Source organism: Carassius carassius, chromosome 48, assembly GCF_963082965.1.
Source record: "Carassius carassius chromosome 48, fCarCar2.1, whole genome shotgun sequence".
Classification (NCBI taxonomy): Eukaryota; Metazoa; Chordata; class Actinopteri; order Cypriniformes; family Cyprinidae; genus Carassius; species Carassius carassius.
The window spans coordinates 10,042,005-10,068,135 of record NC_081802.1 but is presented as its reverse complement, the minus strand read 5'-3'; the positions used below and the strand labels follow the sequence as shown (position 1 = coordinate 10,068,135).

General features: G+C 36.7%; 1 protein-coding gene across 7 annotated transcripts in view; it reads left to right on the top strand.

Annotated features, from left to right (window-relative positions):
• LOC132131552 (CUGBP Elav-like family member 5) overlaps window positions 1–26,131 on the top strand; it is a 199,070-nt gene that overhangs the window by 140,153 nt on the left and 32,786 nt on the right. For all 7 annotated transcript variants that reach the window (XM_059543609.1, XM_059543608.1, XM_059543607.1 and 4 more), the window contains exons 4-5: window positions 17,474–17,602; window positions 18,518–18,597. In XM_059543609.1, the coding sequence (XP_059399592.1) occupies window positions 17,474–17,602; window positions 18,518–18,597 (209 nt within the window). The remainder of the gene's footprint in view (window positions 1–17,473; window positions 17,603–18,517; window positions 18,598–26,131) is intronic.

The following is a 26,131-nucleotide window of genomic DNA, read 5'->3' as shown; positions in this document are numbered from 1 at the left end:
GCAGGTCACCCCTGATCAGCCCTTTTCAACAAAAGAGCGGTCTACAGATGATGAACACTCCCCACTATCAAACCACCTCTCTAAGGACTAAATAAACACGAGTACACACTGGAATGAGCCGCTCTCAGATCCTCTAGCAAATCCATCAATTAGCTGCAGATGTGATCTGCATAGGAGATTACAGCAATTTAAGCATGTTGGGAGAAAAGAGCCTAATCCCATGTTATCTGATGGGTGCACTGCTTTTTCTTTTTTTGCTTTTGTTTTTCCTCAATATTCTCTCCAGTGGGAATAGGGATCGAAGTCTTATGAGGGACGAGTGGAAACTTTAGCATGTGCTACCTTAAGCTTTCATTTGAGTGCTCTTTGATAAGAGGATTTTGAGAGTGCCAATCCAAAAATGGCAACCAACCAAACAAATGAATAAACAGAGACAAAAGAAACAGGTAATCACGAGCTAAGAGATGCCATTAAAGTGTATGAGGTAAGCAGTATGGAAGGTGCTAATGCTAATGGCTAAACAATATCTGATCCTACTTGGCCTTTGTCAGCTCTATTCTTATGAAGGATGCAATGTTTATTTAGAGTTATAGGAGGAACATCCTGGCTACATGCTACTGAAAAATAGCTTCTTTTTGGCTTCCCATCTTCAATGGGAGACCATGGTTAGATGAGGTTATCTAAGATTTTGGTGTAAAGAAACACAACCACTAATGTTTCTAAATTACTACTTTTTAAGAGCTAGTTAGGGTTGTGTCTTATAGTTGAAAATTATGAAATAATGTGACCCCATAAAGCTGAAATGTCTAGCTCTCTGTATATCCACACACTTGCTAAACACAGAAATACATCTTCATCTTGTACACTAGGATGTTTTTTGGGAGGTACAAACCTTTTGGAAATGTAAAAAAGTCAACGTTGGGAAGGAAAGAATGTGCATTCGTCTACACAACCGATGACCTTATGTTGCAATGATATATAAGGAAAAAATGCTGGTCTTTTGTTTGGCACACAGACTGCTAAGTCTGTTTCCTTGGCTTTTGTTGACTTAAGAGAAAAGAGTGTATAAAAATGGATGAATCCAGACTGGCTGCATCACTAATGTCATGACTTCAGCTTGGCAGATGGCAGGAACAGTTAGGGATCTCATTAGACCAACCAAGCAGAGGATGCATCGTTGCAAAATCTTTCATTAAAGTTCCGGTAAGGCGCCTTGGTATTGGTCAAAGTCAAGATAGGAGAAACAAGTGTTGCTTAAGGTTTGTGGGACATAAATGCATGAAACCGTGATGATGTAGTTGTGCTAATCTAGTAAATATTCAGGTTCCTGCTGAGCATGCTAAAGGGGATTGAAAAGATTTAGGGAGCATTTTGAACATTTTCCTTTGTAATTAACTGAAATTTGTTCAACACTAATGCAGTGTGATATGTGGGAATATGAAGAGTAAAAACATTTCCTTGAAAGGGCACGCTTATTGATGGACCGAGTCTGTGTGTGTCTCACATCTGGTCTGAGATCTTAAATATGCACATGAGCAATAGATGTTGTCTTAATTGGCAAAAGGTCTCTGACTGTTCATTGATGAGTAAGCACAGCAGGATTCATTTCAGGAACAGGGATTATTAGAGTTAGAGGGAAGCAACAACTTGAGCATGCTCAACTTGCTTAACAGGGTTGACGCAGTGGAAAGAGTATCAAAACCAATCAGGAGATGGCTCTTACAGCTGTCTCTATGGGCCATTTGGTTTTGGTCTTAGAGTGTGTTCTCAGCTGCAGTCTGCTGCCGTATCCCAGCAACTGTTATTCTTTACAGTTTCTCTGGTTTCCGAGACAGTGGTGTGCCTCTCAAAGCCAAGATGCTGCCGATTAGTAACAGCAGGGATCCACCTAATGCAAGCATGCACACGCATGTGCTCAATCTCAAGTCTACTTAGAGACATTCTTGCTCTCTGTTATGCAGAAAGGGCATCTAGGGGAATACAAACTCCTCAAAGTTAGTTTTCAAGACCTATAATAGTTGTACAGTGGGAGAGAAAAACAAAGACATTCTACAGTCAATGGCAAGTTACACTCTTTCTAGGTCAGAGCAGACAACTATACAAACCTCAGACTAGAGAAGGTCTGGTTACTCTAGTAAAGTTCCCGGCAACTTGAGGACGAACGAGTAATAAAAACACAACAAATATCATTGCACAATCCAGAGCCTTTTATTTGCTTTATTTGCTTTCTTTTTTAAAGTATATATATATATATATATATATATATTAGTGGTGGGCCGTTATCGGCGATAACGTGCTGCGTTAACGTGAGACTCTTATCGGGCGATAAAAAAATATCACCGTTAATCTATTCTCAAAGTCGGGTTGGGAGCTGGGTCTATACTAAGCAAGCTATAATGACTTTCACCTTTATATTTTATATAACTGACTACCTGAGGCCAGCCAAAAAAGATGCTCAGGACAGTTGATGGGCCACTGCTGCGCATCATCACGAAAGCGTATTTTTTTCACGTGTGTTACCGCTTGTCGATTTAAACATTAAAGCATCCAAAAACAAGACGCGGAAAAGCTGAACAGAGTAGCTGGTTACTCGCGCGCTGTGTTCGGTGCGCACGAGAGAGATCGAGAGTCGTGTATCACGGACAACGACACTGAACCGAGCTCTCTTCTGCGAAGGTCTCCTCCTCCATCTGCAGTGCGTATGCAGTTCGTGTGCGTTACGTATGTGGTGCAGCACGGACTCGATGTGCTTTCACACAGGACGCATTTGCAGTTCGCTACTCGGTACGTAAACGATCGCTGCACTGCTGCAGACGCAACGCTCCTGGAATGCAACTGGAATCCGTTAACATGGGTGCGTAAAAAAATATGCAACGAATACGCACTGCAAATGGAGTATGTGTGAAACAGGCGTAAAGTTGTTTGCACCTTGTGCAATGTGGCATTAGTTTACAGATTTTTCAAGCACTTTGTGATGCATTTTGGAAACAGGAGATGAGCCCTTTTTCTAATGCACCACCTAGTTTGATAAACCCCTTCTCAAAGACTTACTGTTTGTCAGTTGTATTTGGGTAACACACATATTCTGAATGCCTTCGGCAGAAATTGAATGAGCCATTTTAATCTAGATTAATCTAGATTAATTTCAAGATCACAGTGAGATTAATCTAGATCAAAAAAATTAATATACTGTATGCCCACCACTAATATATATATATATATATATATGTATAAAAGGAAGCAAATCCCAAGCCTTTTATCCTTTAGATGTTTGGCCCTTCTGCTGTTCTTTCCCAATCTCATGCCTTCTTGTGAATTTCCCTCCATTTTTCTTTTTATTGCCACTTTAGAGCCAGGGGTCTCTTGACTTTGACCGCCTCAAAAAACAGACGTTTGAAACCCTTGTTTGAAGATAAAAGTGACAGACAGAAGAATCCATATTTAGACTGAGCCACTGCTGCCATGCTACGCAGCCTACAAGCCATGTCTTTTTTCTTTTCTACTGCTGAGGCCCCTCAAATGCCCCCGAGGGTTTTTATGCCTCTGTCACCTGCCCCAGTGATGACTGCATATACAATGAGAGTTTGAGCATGAAGATGCAGTGACGACCTTCATATATCCCCTTTGGATAGTGTGAAACTTTTCAAGGTAAACACACTACTCTGAAGCTTTTGGAGTTTTGCCGCATGCATCCCGCAGACTGCTTTCGCTCATTAAAAACAGTCGTCTACGTTTCCATGAACAAGGCCCCATTAGGCTAGCTAACTCCGTAGATGCTCTCATCATTAGCCAATGGACCTCAACCATCACCTGCACTGATTCGCAGACGCCCTCGGCTTCAAGATTCATCTCATCAACCCAGGGTAAGAGCAACATCTCGCTTTCTTAACTCATAATTTCAGTTTATTGCTACAGCTCTAGCTAGTCTGCACTCTCGTGGCCCATCAACCAGGCTACTCGTCAGACAGTGGCATTTAATGAACTGATTAAAGTGTGGATTGGAGTCCTGCTTGTCAGTCTTCGTTTTCTTCTGAAGGGCTGGAAGACCTGCTCTTCTAGCCCCTGTCAAGAAGGGTCAGTCGGGAATCACCCCACCCTTTTGTTCCCATCTGAACTGCAGCAGTATGGGATCAATCAAGGCTTTCACACCTCTTGCTCTCATGGAGCATATATTAATCACAGGTAACTCCACGGTTCAAAGGTTTAATTTACATTGAAAGAGGATGTGGTGCATTGGGATCAGACAAGCAGGATTGTCACTTTGACATTGTGGGCTGATAGATGTGCTGTGAGGTAAAGAGAAGGGCCTGCCTCTTCCCCCTTACACCCAATCTTTCACCCCCCTCCAACTCACATTGATTTCCTCTCCTTACCTCAGGTCACTGGCTGGAAATTGAATTGGAAATAGTAGGAAACAGAGGTCTATTATTTCTTGTTCTGTTGGCATTTATTTTTTTTCATCACCCCTCCCTCCCCACACCCTTACAGACCCCCCCCCCCCCCCCCCCCCACACACACAAGTCCCAGTACCGGCATTTCAACAGACAGCAGAGGAACTAATGGGAATAGCAGTTACCGTCAGGACACACTTAAACGACTGCGCTGACTTTGCCTCGTCTAATAATGCCGTCCTCCGAAGCGAAAGGTTACGCTCACCCCTGCGGTTTTAGAGCACATCATTATGCCTTTATAGAAGTCTAGCTTCTCTCCCCTCTCCCACTCATGGGAGCATCACCACTTCTGAGTGAAAGGGGGAAAAAATATTGTTGATATTGAGTTGAGCAGCTTGCTGAGCGGCTTGCTGAGCTTTAGAGCAAATATAGAGAAAGGGCATCCATTGCTTACCAAGAAGGTGAGAGCATAGAATGCAAGAATAAATGACCATACAACGCTTTACTAATTCTGAAGTTGTTTTTTTTTCCTGATTTTCATTGATATGTTATATGGTGCACAATTTGAACTCATCCAATATGGTGGGTACAAGTTCCTTGGGTGCTATTTTTAAATTTGTAACTTGTAGCTAAGCTACAAGTTCCTCATACCTTACACTGCTCTTTTGAAAGTTTTTTCTTTTCTTTTCTTTTCTTTTTTTTATAATTTTTATTTTAAAAGATTCTGCCCGCTTATTTGTGTAATTGCAATGTACTGTAGTTAGTAGTTAGCTGTTACTAGTTAGTTGTGTAGCTAACTACATTAAATCTACGTAAGGGTGCAATACCTTTTTATAGAATGTTTTTAGGCTCTGTTTGAATTGCCGATTATATCATTGGATAGTTAAATATTGAAAAAGATATCTCCTCCTTTAGTTTCTTCAACATAGTTAGCTTCTATTTACTACTAGCCTAGCTAACTACATTGATGCTATGCAAGGAGATAATATCTTTTAAATATTTAACGTTTTATAATTTAATTAGGTTTGCAATGTGACATTAGAAACAGTGATGTGACTTTTTGTGCCACACATAGCTTGTTATCATAATTGTTGCATGATGTTGATTACATTAGCTGTCATGCTATAGAAAGTTATTGCAGTGGTGCATTGGGATCAGACAAGCAGGATTGTCTGAAAGTAAGAAAGTACTTTAATTAGTAGCAATGACAGTTTAAGCTGTCACCTGTTGATGTTAAACATGCACTTATTAGAATCTGATATAGTATAGTATGTTTATATAAATACATTCTCTCCAGCATTATTTTTTAAATTCGTTTACATGTTGCCAAAAGGGTTTCTCCCCACCTTTATAAAAAAAAAGAAGAATGTAAATGAGAAAAATTCCCCATCGTTCTCCCTGTTCTTTACTTTTTCTCTCTGTTTTCTTCCTTTCTCTGTGCTATATGTCAGCCTGTTCTGTGTGGTGCTCTCCAGAGAGCTTTAATTGACAAGTGTGTACAATAACTAATCAGCAGTGGAGGGACTGCTCTTTGTAATGATGAATTGACTGAACTAATTTCAGATAATCCCTCACGTTACCCGGCAACGCTGACGCCGCCAATTGATATTTGAAATACAAGACGCCCCTCGTTCTGCTCCCTGTCAGTCATCTCAGTATCGCTTCTGCAGTTAAAGAGGTGCAATTCATAATGAGGCGCTGACTGTGCGCTGCAAAGATTAAAACATTCCTCAATCTATTACCATGCAACAAACCTCCACACATTCGCACACACTTAGAAAATAATAGATCATTGTTAAAGGGCAAGTTTAAGTGTTTTTTTTTTTTTTTTTTTTAACTTTATCCTATCCACATAATTATTTGTATTTTTACCGCAGTTTAGCATTTTTAAATCCCAAAGCACTAATAATGTGACATTTTTCTCCCCAGAGGCTAATGGGCAATGAACTATTGGACAGAGAGGTTCTTCTTGTCCAATTTAGCCAGCTTCACGGTGCAGAGATGTTGAATATCTGACTTTAATGGGATATTAAGACTTTAATCAGAATTTCTGGGAACATTGAAGGACAATATCAATAAAAAAGAGCCCCTGGAGGCTCAGCGGTTGAAAATCTCAAGCAAATATGTAAAATTCGATGACTTGTATCCACTAGGCAGATACATAATCACTGTTTCTCAGTCTGAAATATGCTACATTATGAGAATTTCCCTCTTATTTCATCATACGCTTATTGTGGGCTACTCATAATGACCTGCAGATTGCTATCATGAGAATTGGCTGAGCTTGCCATGTTAATCTTGCAAATCTTGCTATGTTAAGGTTAGATGAGGCTAAAGAACTACTGCTGGGTAAAATTGTTCTTTTCAGAATTTTTGCTAATCGCTAATGTTTAGTTTCATCACAGACATGAATTTTGATTCTGTATTTAGAGGGCATCTCTAGACAGCATTTGATTGGACAAAAATTATGATGTTTTTGGTCTGTTGAAGTGGATTTGTTTTTATTATTATTATTATTATTATTATTAATACTTTAAGCAAGGATGCACTACATTGATCAAAAGTGACAGTAAAGACTTGTATTGTTACAAAAGATTTCTATTCTGTTCCTTTTTTTTATTCAGTTTTGTTCCACAAAATAATACAGCAGCAAATCAGCATAACAGACAAATTTCTGAAGGATCATGAGACTGTAGACTGTAGGCTTGTGATGGATCACATATTTCGATTTAATACCGCATTTATCCTCATGAACAAAAATAACCAAAATAATTTTTTTACCATAAAGAAAAAATACATTCTCTTTTATTTAATTAATATAGATTGAAAACTTTCAGGTAGGACTACACTGAAAATCGCAATGACAGTTGGTTATGAGAAAATACTTTCCCATACTGTGACTACAGATGTAATTAAATTACCGCAGGCAAAGCAGTGGTGAGAAATGACAGCCAATGACCGATTATAGCCACCTTACCCAACATTTCGGTCAATGTAAAGATAGTTACAGTATTTTATTAAGTATCAAGCACAGCATCTTAAAAATCCAAACAAATGGGCCTGTCAAAGCTTGCAGATAAAGCCCAGGATGAAAAGGGGGAGAGAGATTCTCTCTCTCAAATCTATTTTTAATAAGTGTTAGGGGAAGGGCAACCCTGGAGCACTGGGATTGAAGTTCCACTCTTGCTAGTTAAACCCCCCACAAGACTGAGGCAGCAAAGAACCTCTCCACCATAACCTAGCTGCTGTAAAGTCCAGTGGTTGAAAATGTGTGTGTGTGTAAGGCCAGAGTCCAGCTGTTTGAAATCCATAGTTATAATATGTGGCACAGATTTTGAGGGAAATGCACAGATTATGTTACTTAACTCAACAATGATGGCCACTACTGCATTGTCATGGACCAAAACATATTTGGACGCTTAAGTCAAAGTTAAAAATATAGAAAAGTCTTTGCATTACATTAAATATTAAACCAAATGAATACAGAAATATAGGGTTGATATATTGTTGCTATGTTGCGCAAGTATGAATGAGTCACTGAGTCATTAATTCAGCTGATTCATTCAAGAACAAAATAGAAAAAAGTATTTTGAGTGAGTCATTGAATCATTCACTCAACTTATTTGTTAGAAAAACACTGATTCATTCAGGAACTAAACAGTTGGCTTTTTTATTGAATGAGTGAGTGAGTGAGTGAGTGAGCGGATGAATCATTAAATCAACTGATTCATTCAGAAACAAAACAAACCTTTTTTAAGAAAAGTCATTGAAACATTCAATCAACTAATTAATTAAAAACTGATTCTTACAGGAGTGTCTCTCTTCATGAATGTGTCAGCAAATCATTTATTCAGATGATTCGTACAAAAACATAGATTCACTCAGGAATGCTGTTGTGTTTTGCTGCATGCTTCTGCTTTGGCATTGAAAATTGAAAAAAAAAAAAATATATGTAATTTACTGAATTATAACTAGACTATATCAAACTGCTGTATAAATCTGAATAAATAGTCTGGTCAGAACAAAATCTTGCTTTTGAGACATTTCTTAATGCATATATATCAGAAATGTATTATTTTATTAAGTATGCACATTGGACACTGCAATACCCATTTTGTCAAAAAGAAAATTTCAGGTTTAAATTACAAATATGAATCTTATGCAGATTGAGATTAAGTCACCTGTAATTGGCTCATCCACTGGAAATGCAGTGCTTGAATAATCTAATATGGTTGAAATTCCCTCAGGTTATGTTAGATCTCTTTCTGAACACACAGATGTGTTATTTATTGATTTATTTTTATTTTGGACTTGATCCTAATAAGCTTTAAATAGCATGACTGAGTCAGGATGTTTCTGTCAAGCTGAGCTATCCTATTTACCTCTATATTACACACCTCACACGGAGAGAGAAGATGTATCTGCTCAAAGTCAATGGCAGGCCTATGGGTCTCTCAGCTACTGCACTATCCTAAGCCAATTTCCTACAGTTTCCTACAGACTGCATTTAACAGCATGAAAATGAGAGAGGAGGCGAGGAGTTCAAGGTTTATCAGTTTGCAGCACACTGTAATTTTTGCCTGTATACTGTACAGAGGAAATCAACTAGCATTATTATGAATTATTATCCACTTTACCTTATCCAGCATTTTCCCAATCTGTATCTTGTAACTCTGCAGATTTGGAAGTCAAAGCACTGCACAGAGCATCTCACAAACACACACCGGGATTTCAGAATGAATATGGATTAAAAGATGCACCTAGGATGCTCTGACCTCGCATGTAATGTTGATTGTGAAAATACAGTCTCACCCCTAACCTGACTAGTCCATTGAAATAATCTCTATTATGTATCAATAAAATCTGTCTACAATGACATAGGAATGAGTCAGAAAGTCTGAGTGGATACAGTTCAAAGTATGACATGAGTGCATATTTCATTTGATTGTATTGTATTTTTCAGTCATACAGTGCGTCTGAAATTGCATACTGTCTGTGCAGGTACTACATTTGATGAGGAACAAACTTCTCAATCAAAATCACATACTGTCAGAGTAGGTGCTACGTTTGATAAGGAACAATCTTTGTGACCAAAATCGTATACTTTCTGAGTAGCTACTAATGGGGAAAGAACTTCGCAATCGAAATCGCATACTGTCTATATAGGTATTACATCTGATGATAAAGATACTTTGCAACACAATTGCATACTTTCAGAGTACCTACTACATTTGATGAAGAATGAACTTCAAAACAAAACTGCATACTGTCTGAGAAGCTATTAAGTTTGATGAAAAATGAACTTCGCAACACAATCACAGACTTTCTGAGTAGCTACTACATTCAATGCGGAACGAACTTCATGACCAAAATCATATACTTTCTGAGTAGCTACTACATTCAATGCGGAACGAACTTCATGACCAAAATCATATACTTTCTGAGTAGCTACTAATGGGGAAAGAACTTCGTAATCGAAATCGTATACTGTCTATTTAGGTATTACATCTGATTATGAACAAACTTCGCAACACATTTGCATACTTTCTGAGTAGCTAGTACATTTGATGAAGAACAAACTTCGCAAACAAAATCACATACTGTCTGAGTAGGTACTACATTTAATGAGAAGGAAATAAAACAACCTTTTTGTGGCTGAAATTGCTTATTACCAGCATTAGTTGCATCACTTCACTGCTACTCACGACTCCTCTTCCATGGACTCTTGAGATTTCAAAATCTCAACAAAAGTAGGTCATTCAAGTACTTTCCGAATTCCAACATACTACTCATTTCATACTTTTCACCTACTATATAATAGGGAAGAAGACTTAATTGGACACAGGTATTTGTTGGTATTGGTAACAGTATTTGGACATCTCATTTTACCAGTTTTCGCATATGGTAAAGTAGTAGGCATATTCTGAGTGGTTTTACATTCAATGTTGCAATGGATACAGTTCAGTAATACTAATTATGTAAGGTAAAAGGGGGAGTGTATATTTTTTGCAGTTTCAAAAATAATGACAGATTTTGGTCAGAAAAATAAATAAATGAATTAAGAAAAAATGAATAAAAGAGAGGTAATTTACTAATCGCTTTAAGGTTGTCCAGCATCTGCTTTCCATGCTGTCTTTCCCCATTATTTATCAGTTAGCAGTCTCATTCACTCACCTCTTGTTCTCTTCTTCAGTTTCACTTTGCTCCTTGAAGAATCCCAGAAGGCCAGAGCGACCTCTTCACTCTGTCGCTTTTATGAGTGATGGTGAGACTCATGCCTGCTTGCTTTTAACCTCTTAATGAAGTTTGTTGTCCCATGCCTGTAGTCTATTGCATCCTCCGAAAAGGAAAAAGAAAGAACAGGTTAATGATTTGAGTGCACTACAGCATGTGGCTGCATCATTAGCCAACCGAAAATAAAGTGGTTGAGGGGCTTGTGAGTGTGTGTGTGTGTGGTTGGGTTTCAGCCTCGTGAAATGATTTCAGCCATGTGAAGCTTATGAATCAATGTCCGTTTGCCAATGAGAAAGTAATTAAAATCCGTCTGGGAACCGTGTTATGTAGCTTACCGTTAACCAACTGCTACTGTAAGAAGCTGTATGTGTATATGTAATAGAAACACCCATAAATGTAATGAAACAAAACAAAATCCATATCATAACTGACTCCAAAGAGCCCAGAGAATGGCATTATGGAGGCAGACAGTATAAATTGCCCTGCGATATTGTAAATGTTTATTTACTATAGCTCTCGTGGACATCATTCTGTAGGGCTGGAGATTTATGGGCGCCGCTGTAATACGTTGAAACCGACGCAAGGTAGCACGTCATATTTCACGTTTTATCATATCGAGTGTAAATTTTCCGTGAACTATACAGTGGAGATAAAATATTTTAAGCCGTTTCTTCTACTGTTTCCTCCCCCGTGTCCTCATTCGAGAACAAATATTATCTTCGAAACTCCTACACACGAGAGGTTTTGTATGTAAGTGGTCAGTTATAATATGTTCAAGGTCTCCCACCGTAGCTGGAATGACGCGTCAACCTGATTACACCTTTTTAGAATTTTCTAAAAGCTGCATTTATACCTCCCTCGCTTCTCTGTTTCGGTGTTAAAATAGATGCTTACAGGAGAGCGCTATTAGAGCACACAGATATCTTTTCTTCTTTTTAACGTCATTTGTGATCGAATGGTGAAATGGAAAATGTGTTGTAAATTTGCTTCAGGTCTCCCAGTGATTTTTAAACGCTGTCTGAAGGCCACCTCTGCAGCCGGTTGTTTTTATTTTATGTGTTGACCTAACAGTTAACTGCAGGAGCAACTGGAATACCGCAAATCTATTTATATTACGCCATGTTGCCTTTCGGTTCACCGCTAGAAGGATTTAGTGCAGCTTTGAGTTGAAAAATTGGTAAACAGTTGGTTCAAACATTGTTTATTTAATGACATATTATTATTAAATCAATAAACACTATTTGTTCTTATTTTGCATTAGTGTTAATTTATAAATCACCTATAATGTTAAATTATTTGTGGAGTAAATTGGTACTATTTTAATTATTAATTAAATATTTATATATTGATGTAATTATTTATATATGCATAATTATATTTTATTTTATTAAATAAATAAAATAAATTTATTATAACAACTTTGTTATTATAACTTGATATTTTAATTGTGATTCTGTAATTATTTTTAAGCTTTCTGTGTAGACACATACCTTAAATGTAAATATATATTTTTAGTGTTGCTGTTTTAACTATTAATTAAATTAAATATGAATATAATTATTTATATGTTTAACTGTATCTTTTATTTCATAATTTATTTAAAATTTAATGTAACTTAATTATAGCATAGATTTATGTTATTTATTTATTTACATATTTAGGTTTCATTTTCTGTGTAGACACGTACCATAAAACACTTTCAATTAATAAATGAATAAAATAAACAAATAAAAATATTTATATTTTGGGGCATGTTGTCACACTTTATGGGGTAATTTGTATATATACTAAATTAGATTGCAAAATACCGTTTAACATTTACAACACTTTTGTAATCAGACTTTTGTCTTAAACCTTAGAAGTGAAGTATAAAAATAAACACCTTGTGGCAAAACCCTATGTGACAACTAACCCCTATAAATAAAGCGATGTCATTAACATTTACATGAAGGAAAAAACTCAATATTTATCAACTTTTTCATAAACTGTACAAGCAGGCCTGCTTGGCGGCATAAACTAATTCTTTGCAATGATTTCTGTGCCAAAGTTACATAAACGGTTCATGTTTATGTAACTCTGGCACACGGTGTTATGGAAATGAAGTTGTTGACTTCTTTTTTACTTCCCTTGATCAAATTTTGATGCCTGTCTGTTTGCTTGAATCTGCCAAATGTCTGTGGCTGTATGTAGATTAATCCATTTGGCCAAACCCTCGGTGAACTAATTAGAGGCCGATTGTTTTAGATTAACTCACAGGAGGTATGTAAACCTCGTAGAACTGTCTCAAGTTTGACAGCAGCAAAAAAAGACCTCGAAGGCCCCGATCATCGCTGCCAGATCGAGATCCCGACGGATGTGGATACTCCATTGGCGTTCGTACAAAACAAGATATGTTATATATAATGAATTGGATCAAAATCTACCGGGTTTGCTCTGTAGGTTAATTACTTTAACCCTCTCTGTCTGTTTGATGAGGTTGTGTTTTGATTCATGCTGTAATTGTTGTGTTGTTTTTAATTAGTGTTCGGGGGCCGCGCACCACTTTCAAAGACTTGAATCTTGTGTACCGAGTGGAAATCGCAGCAAAATCTATCTCAGCCCATCCTATCTGTCTGAATCACTTATCTGCATGGTAAACCTGAACACTTTTCTCTTGGTTTGCTCAGTCTCTGGTTGAATAATCACCCACCCGGTAATTCTCCGTTAATGTGTTTGTTCATTCGTATGTTGCTTTTTATCAAGATGCTAATATTGTTCATCATTTCTCCTTATCGCCGCCTCAGACAATGGAATTTACACTGTGCGCCCGGCAGCAGATTAAGGAATGACCCTCCGCTTTTCCCCAGCCCCATTTATGCTTGATTGACAGCCGGTTGTCATGGCAACTTCCACAGGCTCTCTTTCCTGCACGGAAGCAAAAGAGCTCCAAAAGTGATGATTCACTATCGTCCGGCTCTCTCAGGACAATGATTTACAAACTCGACCGCTCACTCTCGCACTCGTCCTGGCTTATCGGAGGCTGCAGGATCTCCTCCTGTGAGCCAGGACACAGTTTGCATGTTTAGAGACCCTCCGAGGATGCCTTTTACGGACAAAACAACAACTAGGATCCACATTGTAAAAACGCAATTGTAATTCAGCTCCAGGCTTATCGCTGTTAGGGTTTAGTGGGAGATCATTTGCCTTAGGATAATAACCTGTTGTCAGTGTAGCATTCATATCTCCTATTCAAGATGATTAGTATCTATATAATGAATTTTTGTCAAATATAATAATTGTTTTTGTGGGCCTCAAGTATCCAGTTAATTTTTGGGCCTCTGTAGATGGAATATACTAGGGGTTCACAAACTGTGGGACCCTCATAGGGCCAAAAACAGTATGCTAGAGAGCAAGTGGAAGGAGATCAATTTTGATTATTTTATTCAATTGAAAAAACATAGTTTTTTAACAGTAAGAAATAGAAATAGAAACTTTTATTCATATATATGTATTATTTCGTGTTTAATAATTATATACACACATTGTATAATAAATAAAATCTATGATAAAATTGCTTAAATTAAACTAAAATTAAAAATGAAAATGTAGTTTGTACTCCCAAAAGTTTGTACTCCCCCCGGGCTGTTCTATCCTCTTTGCACAAGATTTTTTACAAACAAACACCCGGTTATATTCAAGGCATAATAGCTTTGAATCTCCCTTTTATAATAAAGATAACAAATATCAGTCATGATATAAAACAAATAAGAACTTCAGTCATATCACAAGGACATAAATTCCCTTAGACGTGGAGCTAGCAATCTTGTTTTTCCGCTTGTCGTTGTGCGGCTTAATTTGTGATGTATGAAACAAAACTCTTTCCAGCCGCTGAAGTTGATGAAGCTTGATAGGAGTCATTTTTTGAGGCAGCATCACAGCTGTTGGGGCCGGACCCGGTGTGAAGGACACGGGGGAGTAAAGTATGCAAATATCAAGTGCGCTAATCAATTAAACGTGCGATGAGAAGCACCTTAATGGCACTGTAGTGATTGAACAGTCTATCAAAGTCCACATTATATTTCAAATAAATAAGATACTGTACAGCATGTGTTCTAGTCTGATGCCTTTTAATGAATCTGTTGCAGTCATACTGTCGATAAACTCACTTTGCTTGTTTATTTATGGACTGCAACTGCATTATTGACTGCAGTCGATTCACATAACATTTTGTCGTCTGAGTAGACAGAGAAAGTTGAATAATGGTAGATTGTGATGCTATTTCATACGTTCTTTTATATGTAGTATAATGCAATGCAATCTGTATTGTATTGCAATATTTTCTATAATGGATCGTGTGTGTTTTAGAAAGAAATGTCTGTGTGGTTTACTTTTCTCATAATGTGTGTTGTCAGTCACAGCGTCTGTTTTTATTTTTTACGGCGGCCCCGTGGTGATGCTTTATCCCTCATCCTTGTCAGAAAGAGTGATGAAAACATTATCTGGCTGATTTATTTTATAAATCGCTTGGAGCTTTTGCACCTTATTGAATCATGGAAAAACAGGAGTACTGCTAAATTGCTAAATAAAATAGCTGAATATTTAGAGGATTTGTGAATGATTAAAAAAAACATTTGAGTCAAAGGAATGATTTGTTTACAAATTAGACAAATCGTTCATGCTGTTTTGTGAATAAATGAAAAGATCTGACTTCTGACTCAAAAGAATGATTTTTCTACAAATTGGACAAAAAAAATGTAGGCCTGTTCTTCTGCGATTCAGTGAAAAGATTTGACTTGGAAGAATGAATTGATGACAAATCAGAGAAATCATTCAGACCGGTTTTGTGATTGAATGAAAAGATTTGATTCATTTGATTCATTTTTATGGTTCAATAAAAAGATGTTACTCATTTAGACCAGTTTTGTGGGTCAATGAAAGGATTTGGTGAGAAAAACCAAATAGTTTGCAAATCAGAAAAGTCATTTTGTGGTTTAATTAAAATATCTTACCGGTACTCAAAAGAATGATTTGTTCACAAAGTTTTGTGTTTGAATGAAAAGTTTGAATACTTTTCTTGCGATTGACCACAATCTAGTGCAGATGTCAAGATTTTCAGTGAATAGAAGCTTACATTTTTGATAACATTTATGATCATTTCATGGTGCTTTTGTGTCATTTTTGAGAGCTTAAAGCTTCCAGTCTTTATATATTGTAACTGCATAGACAAGATCGACCAGCACAGTCAACATGTTTGAAATGAACTATTCTTTGAAGATGTATTGTCTCCATGCAATAATCTAATTTACCGTGTGTGTTACTGTTAGACTTTTTCTGCACATAAGTATCATTCCATTCAGCTGTCAGACGTCGACAGCCGCAAGGGTGTATTTTAAAGCATGCTACACAGCGGTATTAAATTCATACAGGTCAGCTTCATACATCAATCCAGCCCGGACAGAGTCCCATCACCCGTCTGCCTTAGCTGAGACATCACAAGAAGCAAGGCGAGACCTTAAGGCCACATCTATGCGAATTCGTCCAGGAACATTACCAGCCCACCTCCGGATTGCGAGATCCCCCTCAGGCGTTGTCAAAGCCCATCCTGCCCTTTTATTTTCCAGTTCAGGGCCTTCTTCAGATAAATGCTCTCCGATGTAACGTGACAGATGTCACAATGCATCGCCTCTGTTTTGATACATACCCTCTGATCCTGCCACAAACTATAAAGAGCGCACGGGGCCCAGACAACGTGCTGACACTTGTGATTATTTTAGAGCACGTCACGACCGTGGCGAGACACGAAGCCGGCCATGTTCCAGAGCGAATCAAGCAATATCAATAAGTGTGTGCCGGAGTCACTGTGGCATCCGCGGACTGAAGGAGACTCCATAGACACAGCCATTCCATTGACTGACATATATTAAGAAAGATCAATGCAATGATAAAGTTGTACATTTAGTTGGCTTGCTCTTAATCTGTGGACGCTGCAAGACACTTCATTTTTTCCCCACAACCTTAGTTTTTTGGGAAAACTGACAAAATAATACTTAAGTGCTTCATAATTCATTGGTCAATTTAGAGATTTCGGCTTTTCATAATGTTATTTCAGATTGGTGTAAAGAAAACATCCGAAATACACTTGTGTTTCATTTTATTGCACTTTATCTATTTGCGACTGTAGAATTAAATTGTTTATCTTACCTATCATCCATCCATCCATCCATATTGGGTTTTCATGGTTACCATTTTTAATGGTAAATGATTTTAAATTTTGAATAGGCATGATGCTTTTAACCTTTATATTATTCAATAGAATATGCCACTGCAATTCTCTCGCAAAAGTCGTCAGGCTTTGACATTCAAGATTTCAGCTCAGTCAAAGAAAGTATTATCTGTGAATACACCCAATTGCCATAAACCAAACACAGAACAGAACACAAACAGCTTGCATTCATTTGAATTCCAGGTCAGCGGTAGCGGCACTCTCGGTCTATCTACAGTACACCCTCCAGAAATTCCGTAGAAAGCGGCATCTCTTTGCAGTCTGCTTCTTCCTATTAAACCAGGCCTCTAAGCACGACAGCTTAGTGCTATCACCTCAGGCCTACCCACCATTTCCAACATGGGGTTGAACCCAATTATCCCCCAAATTAAAATGAACAGACTTGGCATGGGGAACAATTACTGCTGCGACTCCATTCCACATGCTAAATGGGCCAAGCAAAAGCAGTCCCTGTTTGCCCATGCTGGCCAAGGACCAAAAGTCTGAGTAGTATTTGGGCTGTGCTTACAATAGTAATGTATGTGGGTAATTGGAAGGTGAGAGGTTATGCCAGTCATTGCATTTGCTCTGTTTTTCTTTGCTTCAGAAGACAGGAAGCTGTTCGTCGGGATGCTGAACAAACAGCAGACTGAGGAGGACGTGTACCGTCTTTTCGAGCCCTATGGAGTCATCGAGGAGTGTACGGTGCTAAGAGGTCCGGATGGAAATAGTAAAGGTGAAATTATGTCACTTTTTTATATATGACATTGTATTATCAGTCAGCAAGAAATCCAATAAATTCTGGAAGATAATATCAAACCCTTCCCTATGTGTTTTTTCTTCTTCTTCTCTCTCTCTCTTTGCGTTTTGTTAAATATAATGTTAAAATATAATGTTGACATTTTATGCTGTTCGAGAACCAACAGTTTGTTCTGAGTTGTTGCTCGTTCAACACTGAAGGCTCTTTAAGAGATGGAGAAAAAGCACATATTTCGGCATGAAACTTTTTATAGACTTCATTGCTTGCCCACCGAGGCTTTAGGGACACTGTAAGACGCTAATACAGCCTGGCATTTGGAAAAGCACTGTGGGAGTGCACGTTTTCCCCTTGCCAGTGTTACGAAAATTGCTGTAGGATTATTTCTGCTGGATTCTGGATCTCTGAATATATCTTGTCTTATGGAAGAAAAGAATAGATGTCAAAACACTCCCTGTATGATGAGACAAGAAAGCTACATTTAATTTATCTCTTAACGTGTTTTATTTCAAACTCCGTTCCTGTCAAAAATGAGCTTAATTCTTAAATAAAAACTGAATTAAATATGTTACGCTTGTATAAGGCACATTAAGACCTATTCTTAATATTATGACAGCTTCTTCAACGGCTTGCAATATAACTGCTCTTGAATCTTAAATGGGTTTGAATTCTCGTGATGAATATCTGTGACAGTGTTTAAAAAGATATCAATTATCCTGTATTTGGTGTTTTGTTTGCATAGATGGGCATGTGGCAGTAAATAGCACGCTTTTCACATCAGTATAGTCTCTAGAAGAGCCGCTTGCTTACTGTTGGAGACTCAACTTGGAGAGTGTTTTAATGTGCTTCTCTACACTGTGGTTAAAGCATTTGTGTGTGTCTTTTTTCTCTCAGGCTGTGCCTTTGTAAAGTTCTCCACACACGCTGAAGCACAGTCTGCAATCAGCGCCCTGCATGGCAGTCAAACCATGCCAGTGAGTACACACTCCTCTATAACACACACACACACACACACACACACACACACACACACAAACCTCTTATTTTCAGTGTTGCATTTTTTCTTTGTACTTTCTACTTTGATGTTCCTCCTGCAATCAGAGGTTGTATGTTCTGTACCTTCTGAGGTCACTGTATAATTAAGATCTTTTAATCTTGTTTTTAGTTTTTAAAAATGTTTTCTTAGTATTCTTTGGATAATATGTGGTTTCTTTAAACAAAAAAAGTTTTATTTAAAAGCTTATATTAATTTAAAATGTCATGTGGTGTAACTGTCAAGTAAAAAGTAAAAACATTTTTCTTACATCTTAAAGGTTTTCTTTAAATGTTTTTGAATATATTTTCTAAATTATAGTGTTCTTTTAAACAAATATCATGAATTATTTCATAAATATCATTATTTTTGTTGGGAAGTTGCACCACATGACAATTTAAAACCTGAACTAATCTTGCCTTGTTATTAAGGCATGATTTTATTTTATTTTTACAAATAATTATTAGTGAAATTGCAGGGATGTATATATGTAACATTTACATATTTGCTCGCCAAACTGAAGTCATGTGGTGTGACCAACAATTATTTTGTGTTGTTTGTTTGTTTCGTTGGTCGAACCACATGAATTCTTGCCAGACAAAGGTTTTTCAAATATAAACAATGAATAAGCAGATGTTTTGTTGTTGTTCTTGTTGTTATTGTTGTTGTTTTGTTTTTAGTAGTTGTAGTGAACCAGGCAATCAACTCGATTTCAAACAAATAACAAATAAGTCTCTTCAACTTATGAACTGCATATTTGGCCATATTGTTTTGTTGAATAGCTGCATTTTTTCCGGCCATTTCAATCTCGAGGACTGGACGCTGAGCCATAAAAAGCCACCTATGTAGCAAAGTCTGTCTGAATCACACAGCTATAACTCACACATGCATAGCTCGGCTCTCAGAAGTAGTCACACGCTGATGTTTTATTTGCCAAAAGAGAAGTTATGGACTGTCAAAATGCATTGTGTGTGTGTGTGTGTGTATTTTTCACAGTGCAGTGACATTTTTAAAGAAACAGTTATATATATATATAAAAAAATATATATATATATATTTACTGTGTGATTCCAAACCTATATGACTTTGTTTCTTCTGTGTAACACAAAAGGAGATGTTTTGAAGAATGTTCTAGACATATTATTCATTACAAATACTTTTTTAGTGAACTATCGCTTTAAGAGAAATAAATGCGTAGAGAAGAAGCACGACGAGATGGATCTGTGTTGTGATCTGCTCTCTGTATAACTTTTAGGGTCAACCGAAGTGCAAATGATTCAGACACAGTGAACTGTAAACCACAGTCTTAAAATCTTCACCTCACACACGCGCTCAGACATCCTTTCCTCTCTCTCTCTCTCTCCTCTCTCCTTCCCGCCATCCTCGCGGGACATTAGGCAATAGACTTGTTTACCTCACCTTTCACCACATTGAATGGTGAATTATTCATTGGCATGCACTGAGGTAGGAGTGGAGGAGAGAGAGAGAGAGAGAGAGAGCAGGAAGGAACGCGAGATAGAAAAGTAGAAAGAGAGAGGTCGAGAGACAGGGGAAGAGTGGAGGAAGCTCATGGGGGAGGGATGGTTTATAGTCACCTGGTAGGTAAATTGATTATTGAAAACCTTACCGGCCTCCAATCTCTTGAGTCTGAAGTTGTAGAGGGAGGGGTCATGACTCGCGTGGCTCCCTGGTGCCAAAGTGAGATGTTTCGCCGAGATAATGGAGTTCTTCTCAAGGCAGAGCTTGGTGAAGCACTCATCCATCTGCAGACTCTTCAAAAGAAGCGATGGTGAACTTGCCAAACACCGACCAGCCTCTCACACCCTCGGGCCACCAGCAGTTCACAGTTATTAAAGTAACACTAGCACCAGACATGATATGAAAAATATATAATTGTATAAGTGATATACTTTTTTTCTGACATCAAAGCAAAAGCGAAATGACAAATTGCAACCAGTCAGAACATATTTGATCTTTCATTTAATGACAAACAGGACTTCTACTTCTATTGTGTGAAGTGACTGGAATAGATAACATAAGTATTTGTGATTTGACAAGTTATTTATTTGTCTGGACTGAAGTACAATACCAAACAAAATGACAAACAATTAGAGAATATTTTGGTTAAAATTTATGGAAAAACAACACTTTAAATTAATAAAATGTCACTGTAGGAGGAGCTAAATCATGTGATGCGATTTCCTTGTGGGCGGGGCTATGTAGCATGAGGTGATTGGAATAGAAATCGTGTCAGAAATAGGTGTGATGCAACAAATTTACAGCGTTAAGTAATGTGTTTGCCTGGACTAATGCACAATGCTAATCAAAATGACAACCAATCAAAACATTTTTAATGTTTAATTTATGAAAAATGAGATTTCAGTGTGGGCGGGACTACAATGCGTGAGGGGATTCGGTAACATTTTCTATGAAGCCCGTATTTATAATAAATTATAAGGGTATTCTTAAGGCATTATAATGAATGCATAATACATTATAAAAAAAACTTATAATATGTTATATTAATTCATGAATAATCATAACACAATTATAATACATCATAATACTTACGTATTTGTGCTTATAAGTTTAAGATTATGATTATTTATAACACACACTTAACTCCTATTAAATCTACTTCATGTACAGTATAATGGACTGTATCATATCTTGACATTGTTTATTTAAGATCTGCACAGTATCTTACTACAGCTTGTGAGTGGTTAGACGTTGAGTGTTATTTGAGTGTTTCTGTGGAGCTAATGTTAATTAATTGATGTGAGCTTAATACTCCAACTGAAAAAAATGCTATGTTTTATATGGTTACATTTTATTTTGATGGTCCCCTTAACCAATCGACTATAAGCAACTTTGCCACTACATCCCAACTAACTCTCATTAGAGTATCAGTGTGCTCAAGAATGGTGTACTTACAGAGTACTTACAAAGACACTTACATTCAGTTTATCTGTTGGTTGACCATCAAAATAAAGTGTTTGCATATATTTACAGTAGCAGACATACTAATACTCTGATGACCGCTAGTTGACATGTACTGTAGTTGCAGAGTTACTTATCAACAGCTGTCTAAAGGGTACCGATCAAAATAATCAAACTAATATTACAATACAAATAGTTCAAAGCAAATATATTACACATTCATATGATCTGATATCTGATCTTATGGCTGTTTGAGAGAAAAAAAAGGTATTATTATTATTATTATTATTACTACTACTACTACTTATAAGTGGTCTATGACCGCTTTAAGTAAAGTAGCATCAGAAAAATTGCAAGATATGAGACTTATAATACATTATAACTATGAGAAATATAATCCGTTGTAAAAGTGGATGCAACGTGGTCATTGCGTTATAAATCATCATACTCTTAAAAGCTTTAACCACAAATAAGTAAATATTTTAATATATTAAAACTGTTGTTATGAATATTCATGAGATGATACAACATGCTATAAGTTTTTTTTATAATGCATTATGCATTCATTATAATGCCTTAAGAATACACTTATAATGTATTATAAATACGGGTTTAATATACAGTCAGTCTTTCTTAGTAAAATATTAAACTCAAATTGTGTTTTTCGACAAATGAGATTTTAGTGCAGGTGGGAAAATTGTGTAGCCGCTTGATGATTTAGTGTTATGAACCTTAACAAAAATGATCTTTAATGTTATTTTTTCTTTTTATTGGAAGCATCAGGTAATAAAATCACAGCCAAATGTTCTTTATGCTTACTATACAGCCATTTGAAAAAAACATTTTGGACCGGTGAAATTTTAGTGTACATTATAGTTAATAATAGTTACTACAGAAATAATTTTTTGGGACCGATGAGATTTTAGTGTACAGAAATAGAAACCAATAAACCAATAAAAAGTTTAATTTTGCATTGCATTTGTGGCTGTTTAAGACCAAAACTCACAAATGTGTATTATTATTTTTCTTTATTGGGTCACACAAATACACCAACCAGCCCCTCTTACAACCTCAGTTCGCCCTCAAAGAACCAAACGCAGCTTATAGTTACTACAGTAAGGAGGCCAGTGAAGAAACGAGTGTTAGTTCATTTTGAATACGCATGCATAAAGCAGTCTGCTAATGAAGTGCTCATGGGCAGCAAGAAAATGGCCTTACTGCAGAACTGCTCAATGCTTATAATCGATCCAATCTTATATTCGGCTCCAATCGGCCCGGCTCATTGCAGTCAGTGCATTATCTTCATGCACACATATACATGCATGTATACATAGCATAACCATGAGGTCACAGCTACATACTCTGATCTAATTTTACAGCTCCAGAAGCTCGGGCTGAATGCATTTTCCTGTCTGAACAATACATAAATACGAAGAGCACATGTACACCCATCAAATTAGAGCATGCAGGTTTGAAGAAGGGTTTTGACATGTTTTTTTTCCATACACGGCTGCCCCCTTTGCCCTCCCCCGTGTGCTTTGGTCGTGTGGCAATCAAAAATGTACACCGTTGTGTGGTAAAGCAAATTGCCAGACTTCAGCAAGACATTGTACTACGGAAAACCAGTGATGAAATCAGACCCGGCGAAGGTTGGGAGGGGTCAAGGAACTCTAGCCCCTCCACTTCCGTCTCATTTCCACCCGAATGTGTATGCCAGGGATTGAGCGTATTTCAACCAATACAGGAAAATGAAACTGCCGCTGCTATCTGATATTACAATCTCCTTGGTTTAGGAGAGTCTGCACCACCGACCGATTGCCACTGTCTATGGTTGAATGGCAATGTGTATAGCTGGGTTTTCATTTCCTCATGACCGTGTGGATATCTGAGCAACAACTACGGAAGAAATACTGGCCCAAAACTGCAGCCGTAGTCAAACCGTTTGACTGCAAACAGCCTTTAAACGTGATGCTAGCGGTTTACATGCATTTTAACTCTTTTATATAATATCTCTTATTGTCTTATTTGAAATATTAGCTACTTGAAAATAGTTATTTGTAGAATATATTTGAATATATTACACAATTTATTATTATACTGTATATTTGGATTTAGAACTATATATTCTATAGTTTACTACTCTATTTTATATATTTATATATTTCAATTTGTTACTATATACATATTTATATTTGAAATATCTTAATAAATTTAAATAAATAAATATACAGTACATATTCAGATGTATAGCTTTAATACTACAAATTCAGTAAGAAAATTGTAAACATAGATATTTTATACATTCTTTGTGTGTGTGTGTGTGTGTGTGAGTGTGTGTGTGTGTGTGTGTGTGTGTGTGTGTGTGTGTGTGTGTGTGTGTGTGTGTGTGTGTGTGTGTGTGTGTATTTTCAAGTTTTTTTGGAAAATGGGTTGATTAAAAAGCATTGACCCAAAAGTTTGCATGCATTAAGAAAAAAATAATAACAATTTACAGTCTGAACTGAAGTTCAGAATTCTAGTTATATCTTGGAATTCCTGATTTTTTTTTTTTACACTCTATATTTCTCTTTAGTTTTGAAATCAGAATATAAACATATACATATATTCTTTATAAATTATTTTATAAGTCTATACATTCATATATATATCTGGATATAATACCAATATATATTACAGATAATAGGAATATAATAGAGAGTGCAGTTATATTCAGACATGTAGTGATATGCAGTGATTAAAAGGCATTGAACATTAAAAAGATCATTAAAATTGGTAAACCCCTTTTTTCACAGCTGAAAGCTACAAGAAGTAGCAACAGGCTCAGCTGGTCTTTGTGCAAGATAATTCATTTATATTATCTTATTCACAGTAAATGCACAAAGTCAGATGTGTAGGGTTAGAGTTACATCAGATGTACAGTATAGCTTAGGTAGTGCCTTCATGGTCCACGTTCCCACAGAAACCTCACGAACCAGGAAAACACCAAGTTGCCCCTGCGCCGCAGCTTCCTGTAAAGATGCAGCCTTCACTTTGATTCCAGGGCCTCGTTTTCCTCCTCTTTTTCCTCTGTAGAACAGCTGCACTTTTTATTCCCACAGTTTTACCCTCTCTCCTGAATCCATTTCACTGGGTACTGGACCTATGGGAATTCCTCCAGGTGCTTGGCGGCTTAAAATTTAATGAGAGTTTTACTTCACAGATCAACCACCACTCTTTCTCTCTCTCTCCCATCACTTTCTCTTACAAATGCATAGCCTATATCTTCCTGGACCAACAAGCCCTCAGCCCTGATATTCGTAAGATGTCTCCGAGCTGAAGCAAACAAACAATCAAGAAAAGATTGGACAAATACCATCAACACATTCAGAGAATTCTGAACGCTCCAAAATTTAGGACTAAAGGAACATTGAATTTCTTCTTTTATTAGCTTCGCCAAAGAACTTTCATAACGCACAGTAAATATTTTGTTCTCCTTCGCAATAGCTCAAGGTGGTGTGCAGAACATCTAGGTTTTCAATAAACACTCTGAGCACGGCAGATAATCGCATTTGAGGTTAAGATTAAAATGCCAGTGTAGGCCGACAGTCTGCATACAACTTAATAAGACAAGTTCAAGAAGTTAAAGGTCTAGTTCAACACAAAAATGAATGTTCTTTAATCATTTACTCCTACTTTCTTCTAGGGAACACAAAAAAGTTCTCTTTAAGAAAAGTGGATGGTATGGAAGCCTGTTTTTGCTACCAATAAAAAAAGGTAACTGCAGCTTTTTATCTCATGATAAAAATAAAATAAATAAATAAAATAATAAAAGTCTGAATCACATGATGTAAACTCAGAACTCTGAAGGAAATTCCAAGTTATATCCTGCAATTCTGATGTTTATCTGAGGATTCAGATATTTTCAGAGTTCATAATTTAGATTTGCGATTCTGAGATAAAAGTTGTTTTTATTTTTTTTATTTTTTTTAGAAACGGGCTTCTGTAGGAAGGTGACCAAGTGACCGAAACTACAACTAAGCACTATAAAAACATGAAAGAAACAGTAAAAATGGCTTACACTCTATATTCCAAAACTATAGATTTTTTTAAGTTGTAAATAAAACAAAGATTATGAGAGTACTTTATATATATATACACCATTTCAGTTTTTCTATTTCACATATAATTCAATTTCTTAATTCATTATTACTTTGTAATTATTTGTGAAATTTACTGACAGTGAAAATTGTTTAATGTAAATCCAATACTGTTTTATTTTTTTCATTTATTTTAGTGAAATCTTCTGAATTCATACAATAAGTTTGTTTGAAATTGACATTTTTACATTGCCACCGTTCCATTTCATTGTATGAAAAAGAGCAGTTTGGACATTCTGAAAAATATCTCCTTTTGAGTTCCAAAAAAGAAACAAAAGCGCTAGAGGTTTGGAACAAATAACAAAAAACTAAATTGTCATTTTTGGCCGAACTATCGCTTTAATCAATGGAAAAAATGATGCTGCAAAAAACTTTTAGCGTATCTCTACAATCTTTAGT